This window comes from Patella vulgata, chromosome 7, assembly GCF_932274485.2.
Source record: "Patella vulgata chromosome 7, xgPatVulg1.2, whole genome shotgun sequence".
Classification (NCBI taxonomy): domain Eukaryota; kingdom Metazoa; phylum Mollusca; class Gastropoda; family Patellidae; genus Patella; species Patella vulgata.
Window position 1 is genome coordinate 63,242,783 of NC_065885.2, and position 16,946 is coordinate 63,259,728.

A 16,946-nucleotide genomic window follows, 5' to 3' on the forward strand; every position below is an offset into this window, starting at 1 on the left:
GTCAAGACCTGATGAACATCTACACTAAGTTTAAACATTCTAGCTCAATTAAAAGCTGGGTTGTTATGTTCCAGTACTTCATTATAACCAAAGTTATCATACCCCAAAGCATCAACCAATTCAAAGTCCCGGCCAATCAAGTTGCTTTGCTTATCCTGACTAAGAGAATGCTCATTGTCGAACTTGGTCAAGGTAATATGGTCAAGGTACTAATGTAATGAAACTATACACAAAGTTTCATCAAATTGCTTATCTCTGCTTACCCATTTTAATAGTCCCCTGCCAATCGAAAAGCCCCACGACCCACCCACTCCACTCCCGTGTAATACATTAGGTTATAATTGTGTTACAAACGTATCACAAGGAGCATTTGAATATTCTCTCTGAGGCATCTGATACCACTTGTCATTGAGGTGTTCACACAGCCAACTCATTTTTGTTTGTTTGTGTTATCTTTATTCAGTATAAATCAACTAATACAAATGAAAAAAAGTACTTGGTTTAATGAGATTATCTTTTGAGAGTTGGTCATACAGGTATCACTAATCATAATTGCTCTTAACTTCAAATATATACACGATTATGTGTATTCTAAATATCAAATAAAACAATGATGATTTCTTTACAATAGCAGTACAACAAATTTATTCGCAATATTTTCCTTTGATCAGTTGATCAAAAACCTGATTATATTTACAATATATTCTAGGTCTTTGCTCTTTATTCCATTGGTTGGTTCAAAATATGATAAAAGAGGCTTATCAAAAAGTTTATATCATGTAGTCTTATATAACAAATAGAACAATGACATACAAGATGTTTCAAATCATAATCTATTTGCATTATTTATTTCAATAATTTGACCTGTGATATTCATGTATAAAGCAAAATAGTAAACATTGAATTTCATTCACTTTTATGTATAATATAGTATTAAACCGGTTAATTATTGTATACAACATTTATTTAATTTCATAGCAACATTTTATACTATTGTATTCATTGTAGTTTTTTGTCATTATTAGCCCAGTCCGTGCATAGCATTATGATGTGAAATCCCATTTCATTTCAATTATAATAGTCTTCATCTAGAAACAATATGTAAAAAACGTGACAGATTTGTCACTGTTGGAGAAAATAGGAAGAACTAAATCATTTCGGGACTAACATAATAATTTTCAATTTCATTTCAATAATTTCCTTGTGCGGAGAGATCTTTAGCAGTGCGAGGAAATCTGAGGACACAGAAATATAACATTAAAATAAAAACTAATAATAATCTATTAAGTAAACTTTATTTAATTCTGGCAGGTGGTTTCATTAGGATAAAAGGGCATATCATAATAACACTAGCTACAATTTCATGGAATCATAATTATTGAGTTTAATACTAAGCATCCATAAAATTGTACCTTGTGTTAATATGTTCCATAACTATAAGTGCCTATCAAAGAAGTCATATTATAATACAGTTTTTCTTACCCACATATTCCACCATGTATTGCAAAGCCATAGGCCTTCAACTTGTCATACCCATCTATGTGGATTAAATAGTTTGGACCTTTGTTGACATATATTCTCCTTGACAGTTGGTGTTTCTTGCGAAGGTTCACCCCTTCGGGGTCCATTAACTTTAATAAAGTGTAAACCTTGTCCCTGTAAGTAATACAAGCGTATTAATAGAAACAAAATAGATATTTTATCAATCCTTCCACATTCCACTCAGAAATATTTCATTTTTCATAATATAACATGTAATTGTCTGCAATATCACTTTAAATAAAGCTATTTCACACACACACAAGAAACAATGTATGCACCGATGTAAGTAAATGCTATCATAAAGGACTTTTTGTGTGTGTGTGTGTAGTGGTGCGGGGAGGGGGCGGGGCACATATCCCTCCACTCTTTCAAAAGCAGCCGTGAATTGTCAGGGACTACCTGAATCACATGCTTACTGAATTGTTTCCTGGTGATACTAACTAGAGCTGGCAATGTGGTCAAGCTTTTAAGTACTATGCTGTCCAGGAAGTTGCGAAACAAGTTATACACTGGAATGTAAAAGTTAAATAGTTTAACATTTAAATTTATTTTCGTTTGAGGACATGTATACCAAGTGTTATTGTTATCAGTTCAAATCTGTAGGGGTGAGGCTGCTTTCAAATGTTTGCGACAAATGTAATCAACTTTCGATGAAATTGCCTAACTCTGCTTGACCTTCATTTTATGATTAAGACACTACTAAGTTCAAGAATGCCAAGTTTCATTAACACGCAGTTGCATTGCAGAACATGATAGAAATACCTAGCAACACGTAGGCCATGTTTTGACAGGAGTCTTTTCGCTAAAGCCCTGTAACCAAGGCACCGTCCACTTCCAGTCAATTCCTCCTGAAATAAAAGAATTTTTTTTTCATTTCCATGCCAAACCATTAAAGTGGTTGGATTTAGAGAGAGAGAGAAATGGGGTTTAACGTCCACTCGACACAAACTAGGTCATTTCAGGACTAACATATGGTTTCAATTTAATTTCAATAATTCGCTTGCGCGTAGGGGTCTTTAGCATTGGGAGGAAACCGGAGTGCCCGGAGGAAACCAACGAGGTTGAGAAGGCGCCCCTATCTCCATGCCACATACGCTCACACCAGGGATCGAAACCACAGCCGCAAGCCAGAGGTGACCGGCCAGCTAGAGGTCGAAGCGCGGCACTCTAGACCACTAGGCCATCCCAACCCCCCCCCCCCCGTTGGATTTAGAAGCCTATATCTAAAGCATTGGTCATTATCAAGGCAGGGTTAACCATTAGGCTAATAAGGCTATAACGCAAGCCCTTTAAAAATATTTAGGCCTACAGATCTGGCTGGGGGTCGACTAAATTTTCTAAAGATACCATTGAAAATATCAGCAAATGTTGAATAGTCTTAGCTATCTGACACAACTAAAATCGCCATGGATATCTCAATCATTGTCTAAAAACTCTGTTGTTAATATTTTCATTGCAAAAGCCATCGAAAAACGCAACGTGCTACATAATAACTGTCTTATGACTATGTATTGTCATTTTGTTCCCAAAATTGGGTACTTCTTCAGTAAGCGACCATAAGTCTAAAGTAGGGGAGAGCGGGGCTATGGGGCACAGTAAGCCAGGCTTTGTAATTTTACACTGTTTTGGCAAAATTCAATTGTGACATCACTGAGGAATTGCCCTTTATAGCCCCCATTTGTCCTCCTAAATTCAATAAATTCATGTAAACTCATTGATATTTATCAGCCATTAACCGTTTTTGTGACGCAAAAGTGAATTTTTAGTGGACTGGTTAAACTGCTTGGCTACTCCAGATTTTGTTAGAGCCCACAAACTTGATATTCCAGGTGAAGGAGACAGTGATTGACTCTCATTAGAAATATTTTGTTTCATAATACTATCACATGTCTTCCTGTCATTTTCGATTTTCTGTCATGGTTGATGACGGGGCACAGTGGGACACACTTCAGAGCGGCACACTGGGCATAAGCATTTCGAGTTTAGCTAAATATCATCTGTCCATTTTAGAAAGAATCTGGGTATTTGAGCTGTTTTTAAAGAAATATTGGACCTAGGATACGAATCGTTACTGACTTACAATTCATAGGAATTTTTCGCATAAAGGATTTTTTTTTCTTCTGTTAAAGAATTTTTTATTCAATGTTATGTTGGGATTTTTTAATTTTCAGATGTGCATCTGTGTTCAAGTCTTAAAACAAATTCATATTTTGAACTAAAAGATTAGTTTTTACAGTCCTTATGAATTTCAGTCAATTCAGTGTGTTTTCTATGCATTTTTTTTTAAGAAACATACTTGATGGCCAACTGTGTCCCATAGTGTGACCCAGTGTACCCCACCATATGGGGCACATTGGGTCAAAAAAAATTTTGGTTTTACAATGATCTACACAGAAATAGTTTCAATTTATTAACTTTTTAACAGCACTATTAAATCAAACATATGACTGGCTTCAACTGAGTACATAGTTTGATTCTCTGTAGGATTTCACTTCTGGTCAATTTACTAAAAAAAAGAAATCATGCCCACTGTGCTCCGCTCTCCCCTACCCTTAATACGACCCTAGTGATTATATAACAGTAACTACAGACTGTACCGTGGGGTGTGGGATATTGCTGTTGATTCTCGTTATTCCCACTTTCTGTAAACCGGGGTCATTTCTTCACAAGATATGTAAGGTTTCGGAGGGAAAATTTAGCCTATTACGTAGGCTTCACACCTACTCTTATAGCAGCTGTTATAGACTCTTCGTCATTTCCACCTCTTCGCCTATGACCATATTTTTTAAGAATTCTTCTTATTTGCCTTTCACTGAATTAATAATAAACAAACGAAAATACATGTTTTTAGTCATTTTCTAGAAGAACATATTTCTTTGCTTTTGTGATTCAATATTCATTATAAATTTCCATAAAATCAATGCCACACACCATACCACACACACCATACCACACAATCACACCAAGAAAGGCCTACCTAATTGATATAGTGTGTCTTAGAAATAATAATATAGAGACTTCAATATTGGTGTATCCGCCAAAAAAATATTCACGAATGAGCTCATCACCTGTAATAATAATAAGCATAGATAAAAAAATCAAATGTCTGCTCGTGGCTCAAAAACACACGTTTTGACTAAAATGTAAAACATGATTAATATAAAAATGAGATTAAACAATTAAAATACAAGTTTTGCGACTTTATAACCAGTGACAAAAATGTAGGCCTACGTGTTGGATGAACCCCATTCCGAACCATGTCCATTGATGTATATAAATTCGCCATTTTAATTGTTTATACTTCCGACTATACGACCAAGATGCATTGTTTAATAATTACTCTCAAAACTTTCCTTTTTTTCAAATTTTTTTATCCTATAATTAGTTAATTTCGTGTGTAACAAATAGTTATTCAAAAATCTGGACAAACGTAAATTTCATATGCCGAAATTGATCAAATGAAATTTGCATTTTGATAGATATTGTTGAAAGATTTTTTGTTGCGCACGAAAATTAATACTTGCACTTCCGAGGCGAGAACACGAGAAGACGAGATTGTGACGAAGCGAGGGAGCGAGAACACGAGAGGACGAGATTGACCCAAAGTCGAGGGAGCGAGGGAGCGAGAAGTCGAGGTTTTTCAAAGGCGAGGACACGAGGGAGCGAGAAGTCGAGGGCGAGAAGTCGAGGGCAAGGGAGCGAGAACACGAGGTTTTTCAAAGGCGAGAACACGAGGGAGCGAGAAGTCGAGGGACGAGAAGTCGAGGTGAAAGTAATCTCGTGTTCTCGGGGCGAGATCCTCGTATTCTCGCCCTGTTTCCTCGCGTTCTCGCTCTCTCGCTCCCTCGCCCTCGACTTCTCGCTCCCTCGCGTTCTCGCTCCCTCGCCCTCGACTTCTCGCCGCGAGAAGACGAGATTCTGAAATGGCCGCAATAGGCTTCCATATTCCACAGACGCAGGCATGCATATTATAATAGAACATGTAGTATTGGTTACATTGGACTTCAGTGGATGGAAGATAAACCTTAATTATGTAGAGGGCATGGAGATTGACGATAACGGCATCGAAAACTCCCCGACTGATTTAACTCAACACCACGATGTAGACAGTTTAGTACAACAGTTAGAGAAGCTAAACCTTAACGACGAAGAAGTGGAGATGGACGATAACTAGATCGAAAATGTTTTTAAAAAGATATTATAATTTGTTTAAAAAAATATTAAAATTTTGTTTTAAAAAAAAAATATTAAAATTTTGTTTAAAAAAAAAATATTAAAATTTTGTTTAAAAAAAAAATATTAAAATTTTGTTTTAAAGAAATATTAATATTTTGTTTTAATGTTTGAAGAAATGAGAGAAAGGTAAACATTTAAGAAATAGGATGCATCAGGTTTGTCATCAACGTATTCGCCACAAGAAGACCTGTTATTATAACCGTCACCAGATGTGTAGATTATGTTAGAACCTCCGTCTACAAATCTCCGAGCGTGGCCTCTTCTTGTGCTCACAGTAGATTTGTTAGATAGAAATGATACGCCATCTCTGTCATTTAAGGGGACTAACATGAATACTGATGTGATCAACACAGCGGATACTAAAAACTCGACACCATGAACACGACGGTCCGCAATGACAGTGTCTCTTTTCTTCGTGTGAAAATCAGTTGGACGGCAGCCCGGTCCTGACGACCGGGAATCTTTGAACGTGCCCGTCTCGCGTGGCAGAGCGCCTTCCGCGAGAAGGGTCGTGAAAACGTACCGATAGAAGAGAAACCGTGCCGAGGCCATGCTGACGGAACTTGACGAAATTTGGAGGAACGAGGGTCCCTGGCCAGAAGGGACGCGAAGAGATGAAAAGCCGTGGAAACCGAAAAAATCGACTCGAAACCTACTTTTGCACGCCTCGTCCGCGTCTCTTTCGGCAGTCGGACGGGACTGAGCGAATTAGGCAGAGACGAGGAAGTGCGTCCCAGTGACCCTACTCGAGACCCGCGGTCATTAAAAATCGTATAAATAGGAGTTCATTTCTTAAATTGTCATTCAGTCATCAAACCACTCAAGTGAACAGATCTTAGCAAACTATTTAAACCACACACATCTAAGCGTACGAAAGATATTTAGAAAACAGAAGAGTATTTTTTTTAATTTTCTACACATTTCAATCCACTATCATCTTTAAGTGAAACGATTAATGAAAACGAATCTACAATTATATCTAACGTTATGGAAGTCCACCTGTTATTAGATCAGTTCACACAGTTGATGCAAGATTTTAACATCACTTATGCTTCCCGGTGTAATAACTACCGATGTCATAAACAATATTATGTTGAGGGATGTTCCACAGAAGCAGAACAGGACATGGAGATTGACGATAACGGCATCGAAAACTCCCCGACTCATTTAACTCAACACCACGTTGTAGACAGTTTAGTACAACAGTTAGAGAAGCTAAACAGTTTAATCCGACGGTTAGAGAAGCTAAACCATAACGGTCAACGCGAATGAATATTTCGTACCTTGGACGAAATAGGGCAATGGGTCGTACATTTATCGGTATACGGTACACTAAAAGCACAAATGCCGTGCTGAATGGTGTAAACCCGAACCCATGGCCCACCTAGAGTGCTCCCACAATTTTTGTAATTCGCCTAGCGTGACACATGAACCACCTACAGTGCCTAGCGTGACCCATTACAGGCCTAGAATGTCAACCATGTTCATACGTGACCTAAAGGTCCCCACAATTTTTATGTGTGGCCTAGTCTGACCGATAACCAACCTAACAAATTGTATGTGTGGCCTAGTGTTTTTTCGGTAATTAGTGTAGTTTTTTTTCGGTATTTACGTTTTTTTAAAAAAAAATTCGGTAATTAGTAACAAAAACGTTTTTCGGTATTTTTTTTTTTCGGAGTTTTTTTCTGTATATTTTGCACTTTTTCAGTATATAGTACAACAGGAATCTGGACCTTCTATCCGTGTATATATATGCATACACCACACCGAACTAAACAATATAAATATAAAAAAACGGCAGAAATGCAATGCCTGTTGAAGCCTAGATTTTACCTGCTGTCGATTTGGCTTTATTTTCTCAACAATTCGTAATGTCAGGTAATCTAACATCTGTCGATTCACAATCACGAATATTCACCAAAACCCGGTCGAAAATGTATCTTGAAACCCTTTTCTTTGACTCTACCTCCAAAAGTCAACAAAGATCGCCATGCGGAAGGGGGGAAAGGGAGAGAAAAACTAAAAATAATTTTGGCCCTTGTTTCGATGGTCTATTCACTGTGGATCGATTGTCTTTAAAGATCCCTACGCACAAGGGAATTATTGAAATTGTCTAGACGACGTTACCTCCACCTCTCTCTCTCTCCCTCTCTCAGATGTATGTCAGATAAATAGCGTGTGAGATGTAAAAACATTCTAAACCGTAGCAAAAGTACATCATTTCAGTTTGTTCCGATTTAAATTAAAAGCCTTGTGGGACATGCTGTGTTTCTGTTCTTTAACATAAAAGCTTGTTACCAGTCTTAAAGCTCTGTGAAGTAGTTTAGTTAATGAGAAGTGTTATCGGGTGTTCCAGAGAGAGTCGGCAAACACTCTGGCTCATGCACAATACAGGTTGATATTTTAAAGGATTATACAAAAGAACAATTCTTTCGATTTCATTAGGAAAATGTGAAAAAAGAGCTAACAACCCTATGACCTTATGGTTAAAATATTTAAATGGCACAACGTGATGTTATGGATCGAATCCTGTAGGGTTGGACGTGCCAATTGCTTTTATTTCATTTTTTTGTTTAGATACAAAAGGGCAATAATCAATCATTTGTATAGTTTCCCTACATGGTCTGTTGACTATAAAAAACAGCGGCTGCCAGGCAGGATACGCCCACATTTTGCAAGAGATAGAGAACAAGCTAAACAAAAAAACGATTTTTCGTACAATCAGGGGCCATAATTCAGGAAGTTACAATCCGATATGCGCAAATATCGAAAGAAACCAGGATGTTTGGGTTATAAACTTATATTTCAAGTTTCATCAAAATCAGAAGAACAATTGTCACCTCTAGAGGGTCCACAATCTTGATATACCATATTTTTACGCCACTTGAGTACGAGGGGCGGACATTTTGTCAGTCAGTTTTGATCCGATGTTCACGAAATTCGAACTCAACCATACTTAGGGTGTAAAGGTGATATATTCAAACGATTTTTTAAATCGGATAATAATTGTGACCTCTATAGGGACCTCAAGCTAAAAACGCGATTCTTCGTAAAATCAGGGGCCATAATTCGGGAAGTTACAATCCAATATGCGCGAATATCGAAAGGAACCAAGATCTTTGGGTTATAAATTTATATTTCAAGTTTCATCAAACTAAGAAGAAAATTGTGACCTCTATAGGGTCCACAACCTTGATATACCATATTTTTACGCTATTTGAGGACGATGGGCGGCCATTTTGTCAGTCAGGTTTGGTACGATTTTCACGAAATTCGCACTCAGCCATCCTTAGGGTCTAACGGTGATATACTAAAACGGTTTTTTAAATCGGATAAAAATTGTGACCTCTATAGGGCACACAAGCTAAAAACGCGATTTTTCGTACATCAGGGGCCATAATTCAGGAAGTTACGGTCCAATATGCGCGAATATCGAAAGGAACTGAGATCTTTGGGTTATAAACATATATTTCAAGTGTAAACCAAATCGGATAAAAATTGTGACCTTTACAGTGTTCACAAGCTAAAAACGTGATTTTTCGCACAATCAAATAATCCAGGAAGTTACAGTCCGATACATGCCAATATCGAAAGGAACCGAGATCTTAGGGTGATAAACCCATATTTCAAGTTTCGTTGAAATTGGTTAAAAATTGTGACCTCTAGAGTGTTCACAAACAATTGTTGACGGACGGACGTGCAGACGGACAGGGGCGACAACAATATGACATTTTGACAGATTCTGCGTTCAAAACCCGAATATAAATGGGTTACCTTGATCCCACCCCCTAGTAGCACAACGAGATGTATCAAAAATGTGTGTGTGTGTGTGGGGGGGCGGGGTGGATGGCCGAATGGTTAGCACGTGCACTGTATGGAGTATGCCCGTCTTCATTAGCCCAGGGGGGGTTGGATGGCTGAATGTTTAGCGTGCGCGCGCTGTATCATACAGTCTGTCATTGAGTCGACTGGCGTGATTTCGAATCCCCGGTTGTACGTGACAAGGAGTAGGGTCGTCTGTCCACCCTCGTGGGTTTTCTCCAGGTCCCCCGGTTTCCTCGCACTGCTAAAGACTCCTACGCGCAAGCGAATTATTGAAATAAAATTAAGCCATATGATAGTCCCGAAATGACCTAGTTTGTGTCGAGTGGACGTTAAACCACATCTCCCTCTCTGTATCAAAAATATTACCGCTAAAGGGGATTTTAGTACGCTTTCTTGATATACTTTTCCCGTTAATCAAACAAGAATTTAAAAAAAAAAACAAACCTCTAGACCACTAGGCCATCCCAACCCAATAGTATGACAGCTACTTTAACAGCGCCGGATTAAACACGTTACACATCTGTGCGCCCCCCACAAAAAAAATCGCAGTTGCGCAAAAAGCATGTGAGCATGGCCGGACCGATGACTGCGAATGGGACACTCCATCGAATTTTCAAAGTACCGGACTTTGGGGCCCCTTCAATCCATGGTGGGCCCGTATCGCGGTTGACATCCGATAATTCGGTGTAATCCGACGGTACCGCGTTGTACTTTCGACTGGTATCTGTCTCTTTTTTGTTTAATTAGCGTTTACAAGAAAAAACCAGATTGTCGCGTTTTGAGCTCTAGCTAGCCGGTCACCTCTGCCTTCCGGTCGAGGGGGGGGGGGTGGGTGGATGGCTGAATGGTTAGCACGGGCGCGGTGTATCATAAGGCCTGTCATTGAGTCAACTGGCGTGGTTTCGAATCATCGGTTGTACGTGACAAGGAGTAGGGTCGCCTGTCCAACCTCGTGGGTTTTCTCCGGGTCCTCCGGTTTCCTCCCACTGCTAAAGACCCCTACGCGCAAGCGAATTAATGAAATAAAATTGAACCATACGTTAGTCCCGAAATGACCAAGTTTGTGTCGAGTGGACGTTAAACCCCATTTCTCACTCGCCTTCCGGTCGTTGTTTCGACCATTGGTGTGAGCGTATGTGGCTTGGAGATACTCGACGGGTGATTGACATCCTGCTGTACAACTAGACTGTTATTTAATTCAAATCGGAAAGTTTTTGCTCTTTCCAACTCATTTTTCCATGTTAAAATCCCGTACATAGGCCAACCAACCCGTTATCACGACCTTCCAATAATACGGCAATTGGTTCTTCAGACTTTTTGCCAGTTTTATATAGTTAACGGCCCATAAAATTAAGAGTCCGTCAATTAGTGCGAAAGTTCGTTCTTCAGAGCTAACAGACCGCCATTTCCATCGTCCCTTCCCAGTACACATGACAACATCTATATAATGTTGATAAAATGTTATATTATTATAGTTAACGACCCATAAATCTAACAGTCCGTCCATTAGTACAAAAGTTTATTCTTCCTATGTTCTGGTATCAGACCGCCATTTCCATCGTCCCTAATTAGTTCACTAATTTGTTAATTATATATATATATATATATATATATATATATATATATTCACTAATCTGTTAATTTTTTACGCTTATTACTTTGTAAATAATTAATTTCCTTGCATCGTAACATGTAATTGTCAGAAATATCACTTCGGTGGAAGCGGACGTTAAATAACGGTATTTCACACACACGACATAGCGATACCTCGGTATCTAGAAAACGAAGTTTTTGTAAATTAGCGTGACGAATATGAAAATATTATCAATTCCTCACCCCTCCTTAGAATATTATTATTAAGTAACCTATCATCTTTTCTGAAGAACATCTTCTCTGCTTTCACTCCGGACATTAAAGCTGAACTCCGATTATAAAACTACAGAAATAATTAAATAAAAAAAGGGTTACGCCCAAAACAACCGCCATACTGGTTTTCAATTTCTTGAACTAACATGGCAATCGCTTTGGGCGTACAAACACATAGGCAGGCCACACCCACTTCCAGTATTAGCCGTGTCAACCGAAGTGTCCACATCCGGTAATTTATAGTCAACTACCAATTACCTCCTGACTGATTGAATTTTTTCCACTATCAGACCACAGAAAATATTATTGCTACACAATTATTATGTCTGATCAGGTATATATTATTTTACTAATTAGACGAAATAAGTCAACCACGGTGTACTTTTGCTTTAAAAACAACAGAGAAACTACCTTACCCAAAACAATAACAAATCAACCAGCACCAACCAATTGTTTCTTATTTCGTGAAATTTTTGCACAACAGAGTAGAAACACCAAATACTTTTCTGCGTCATAAAGTCTAGTATTATCGTTCCAAAATATATCCAAAGCAGCAATAAAACTGTAGCCCTCTCCATCAAATAAGTATGTTTTCACTTCCAATTGTTGTTATAATGGCGATCAAGGGACATAACTTATATTTTTCTGGACATTACAATAAAGGGACATTGTCAATCCATTATCGGAGGATGCAATGCAACATATCAGATAGGTATGTTTTCACTTCATAAAGTTGCAAACTTCCATGTTGTTGGCATAACTACTGTTTTACGGACTGATCTATAAATAAGGGAGAGATTTGATAACTTATATTTTTCTGGGCATTACAATAAAGGGACATTACTTATCCTTTATCGGCGGATTCGATCAGTTGACATGTCTTTGTATAACGCTTTAATTGTTTTACCATCGCATACCTGTTTTGTACATTTCAAGCTGTTTTGCTGCCCCTGTGACAGAAGAGGGAAGTGTGGAAGCTGCGTTTGTGGAAAAGCTAAGAAGCCATGTATTAACTGTAAAAATATTACTTGCAAAAACAAATCCATAACTAAGAAGGTGATAAATATTTTATTGTTCAAAGAAGCAGTTTATTCTCTATTCAAATATTGATATAATAGTAAAATCCAACATTTGTTGAATATATAGGTCTAATAGTAAATTAGTAATACAGGTATGTGTTTTGTTCCAGACCAGTAAATCAAACAGCTCCAGAAATACGAGGGTTACAGAAGAGCCAACTAGAAATTATTATGTCTGATCAGATATACCTTACCCAAATAGATGATGATATAGATGGAGATGTCTCCGATCACGAATATTATGATAATATGTATGTTGTGCACGCTTAAAAGTTTTAGAAAAGCCATTATATATGTCTGTTTCAAAATAATAATAATAATAATAATAGTTTCTCTTTTAGAAGCGATATGCGGTTACAAGACAAGAATATCCCGAATGTAAAAAGATTCATTGTCTCCGAAAACAAGATAAAGGATCTCATCAGTAGAACTCATTGTCTGGATTGTGATTGCAAGATTGACAGCTCATCTATTCGTGAAAGCAAGAAAAAGGTTGCTGCTGGTAGCATGTATAATTACCACTGTGAGGTAGGCACAACCACATTATAAGCTAATTTCTTCAAAATTAGTAGAAAATCATTTTATTGCATGAAAAAATTTTGATTTTGATATTCACAGAATGGTCATGATAACCACCGGGTTTCTACAGAATACTATGCCAGTAAAAGTGTTACTGCTATCTTGATACAGCTGATGATACTTTTACCTGGGTTGACATGGGAACCAGTACACACTGCGTGCTCCTTCATCAGACTTGGTATTGGTGGCAGATCACAGTTCTACAAAAATCAAATGGTTTTCAGGGAGTCTATCCAGACATTTTTTCAATAGACATATGGAAGGTATCACAGCATCATTTAGAAGTTGTTGATGTAAGATATGATTCACCAGATAGGTTAGAAAATGAAGCACTAATGAATATAAAATATGTAATTACATGTATTTTTTATTGCTTCTATCTATCAAGGGACATAACTACAGTTTTAGGGGCCGATCTATAAATGAGGGGAATAGTTGATAAAAACTATATCATAGTGATAAATATATTATGTAAGAATGAATCATTATAAATGTATGGCCTTTGCCCTAAAATATACGCAGATATCGTTGCCAGAATCTAAAGAGCGTGTTACTGGGTTTTGCGCGAACAAGGCAACTGCTGTTTTTATGGAAATAGAAAGCCGTAAAACTATTCACATGGAAATAAGCGACTCCAGAGAAGTAGAAAGAAAGAGTCCTCGCATGGAACGATATCTGGTGACCAAAGGCATAAGATATATTGTAGAACTTGTTTCGGATGCAAGTTCAACTATCATAAAAAATATTAGGTAAGATTGAATTATTGCAAATGTATAGCCTTTGACGATATTTGTTGCTATGTTTAAATGAATAAGAAAGTTACTTTCTATTTTAGACTCATCAGAATTTCGAAATATACACCACAGTCTTGATATCTGGCACAAGGCAAAGTCTCTAGCAAAACGAATCGCTGAAATGGCTAAAAAGGCATAAAACAGATACATCATACCATGAATACGGCCCATAATAAACCACTTGTGGTACTGCTGTTCAAAAGCACAAGGGGATGCAAACAGATTAGTAAGAAAATGGTTTGGCTTGCTTCATCATATAACCAACCGACATGATTGGCTAATTGGCAGGTATGAATCTAATTGACAATTTCATTAGTGCATAACATAGTATTCTTTTTTGAAAAGGTGGTTTTCATAAGCACGATTTTGTAATGTATGCGTGTTTATTTACAACAATGAAAAAACAAACTGACAGTTGATGTCTTTCAAATCAGAAATATCTTAGCAATTCTAATGTACATGTATTATATTCCGGCCACATCGTTACTTTACTCGTGCTTATATATAGGTGCAGACATGGCAATATTACACCGACCCCAGAGGGGAAGAAATGGTTAGAGGTTTCAAGTACAGCCTATAGAACATTCACATAGATTTCTGTTTGAAAATATTTTTATATTATATAATTTTATAATCAATTATCTTAAAGTGTTTTTTTTTTTACAGACATATAATTGAGTATAAGCTGTTTTGGGGATCTATGTCCTATTACACACGATGTCGTCAAACGTGGGCAATTGAAAATTTTTATTCAACATACACTCTTGTGGTATTGTCCAAAACGATTGCCATTCACCTACGATTCTTATACCATTAGAAACCAGTTCGCCATCATAGATCACAATACACACACCTCAGAAAAAATAGACTTGGTAAACCAATTGTTGGAGGTCAGTTTTCAAGAAAAACAAAACAATGGGTAACTTATGAAACGTTAGAACAAAAAGAATATCCATATATACCAGGTAACAAATATCCTTTACGTTGACTAGTTTCAAAAAATAGTTTCATAGAAAACGTACATGTGTTCTTTTGTATTTTTCAGAACTAATTACCGAATGCATGCATGAGCTTTACTTCGCGGCAGAATCAAGCTATTGTCGTGGTAAACGAAGTTTAGAGTTGGATGAAATCGCACCCAATTTATCCGGTCAAAAGCATACTAACTCGTCAGAGTTATTTTCAAAAATGAAAAAAAGAAAACAATGAGGTACACTTCAGATTTGTTTATTCTGAATCTGTATTAGCAGAATGATAACCAGAATATACACCATTTTCATCCCGAAACGTGGCACGTATAGCCACACATGCATAGGATGGAAGGGGTCGTCGTTGTCCTTGACCTAGTTTGCCGTGTTGCCACAATATAAAGTTTCTGTAGGCTTGATTTCGAAATATGTTATTTCTAAAATCTGGTTCAAGATTAGTTCGAAACGACCAATTGAAATGAAATGAAATGAAATGGGGTTTAACGTCCTACTGTTTTGCTCCGAACTGGGCTAATGAAGACGGGCATACGCCATACAGTGTGCTATGAGGGAAATTTTGCCCGGACAGCGGCACTACGGCCTACTCTTATATCGAATTCCAACTGTCAAGGGATCTTTTACGTGCACGCCAATGTGTACACGGGACCTTGTCAGCCCCTCCGTCCTGCATCACTGACAAACGACCAATTGAGGATGTTTGCCACTCCGAGAACATCTCTCCTCAAACTCACATTCACAAATGTTGCATTTGATGTGATACATTTGGGACCATTACAACAAATGTTCATTCTGTCATCTTCCAACTCTTTGCATTTTCCGCATATACAAAATTGTGGTTTTTCAATTATTTGAGGTGCGACTGACTCTGGCATTATGAAATTTTTGGCATATTGTGGATTGTCTTTTATTATTTCTTTCATGATGCTTTTGGTGCTGGCGTCTGGTAAAGTTTCGACCTTTTCCTGGTGAACTAATATAAAAATGTAGCTAAAATAAATTGCAGTAGATTATAGGATTCGCATCCAAATTGTACAAAAAAAATCCACAAATTATTATGATCAAGATTATTGAATATCTGTCGCATTGAGTATAGAACAAACCCTTACGCAGAGCTTAGTAGCCAATGCTTCTTTCTTTCTTTCCAGCTCCTCACAGTTTGCTTGTAGTAGTTCATTTCTAGTTGGCTCTTCGGTAACCCTCGTATTTCTTGAGCTGCAAGCTGCATATGGTTGAAATGTTTTTCTGTTTGATTTACTGGTCTGGAACAAAACACATACCTGTATTACTATTAGACCTATATATTCAACAAATGTTGGATTTTACTATTATATCAATATTTGAACAGAGAATAAACTGCTTCTTTGAACAATAAAATATTTATCACCTTCTTAGTTGTGGATTTGTTTTTGCAAGTAATATTTTACAGTTAATACATGGTAATACAAATAAAGCGTTATACAAAGACATGTCAACTGATCGAATCCGCCGATAAAGGATTAGTAATGTTCCTTTATTGTAATGCCCAGAAAAATATAAGTTATCATATTTCCCCCTCATTTATAGATCCGCCCGTAAAACAGTAGTTATGCCAACAACATTGAATTTTGCAACTTTATGAAGTGTTGTTGCTTTGATTATGCAAAAAAAAAGAGAAAAAAAGAAAAGAAAACCCCCAACTGATCGAATCCTCCGATAACGTCCCTTCATTGTAATGTCTAGAAAAATATCAGTTGTGTTATGTCCCTTGATCGCCATTATAACAACAATTGGAAGTGAAAACATACTTAATATTTGATGGAGAGGACTGCAGTTTTATTGCTGCTTTGGATATATTTTGGAACGATAATACTAGACTTTATGACGCAGAAAAATATTTGGTGTTTCTACGTGCAAAATTTTCACGAAATAAGAAACAGTTGGTTAGTGCTGGTTGATTTGTTATTGTTTTGTGTAAGGCAGTTTCTCTGTTGTTTTTAGAGCAAAAGTACCCCGTGATCAAAGTCATGGTGTATTCACACGAAAAGGCCAATCAAACT

The 16,946-nt window shown here is 37.3% G+C and overlaps 1 protein-coding gene and 1 long non-coding RNA gene across 2 annotated transcripts; one reads left to right on the plus strand and one right to left on the minus strand.

Moving 5' to 3' along the window:
* Positions 1-1,497: 1,497 nt before the first annotated feature.
* On the minus strand, positions 1,498-4,356 carry LOC130013646 (uncharacterized). The gene is made up of 3 exons (XR_008788857.1): positions 4,267-4,356; positions 2,305-2,390; positions 1,498-1,656 (listed from the first exon to the last, which is right to left on the minus strand). It is a non-coding gene; the product is annotated as an uncharacterized LOC130013646 (long non-coding RNA).
* An 8,540-nt stretch (positions 4,357-12,896) lies between these two features.
* Positions 12,897-14,972, plus strand: LOC126827872 (uncharacterized). The gene is given in 7 exon segments (XM_056102342.1): positions 12,897-13,076; positions 13,167-13,274; positions 13,689-13,876; positions 13,943-14,209; positions 14,588-14,675; positions 14,677-14,793; positions 14,967-14,972. Coding segments are annotated over 7 exon segments (954 nt in total).
* Positions 14,973-16,946: the final 1,974 nt, after the last annotated feature.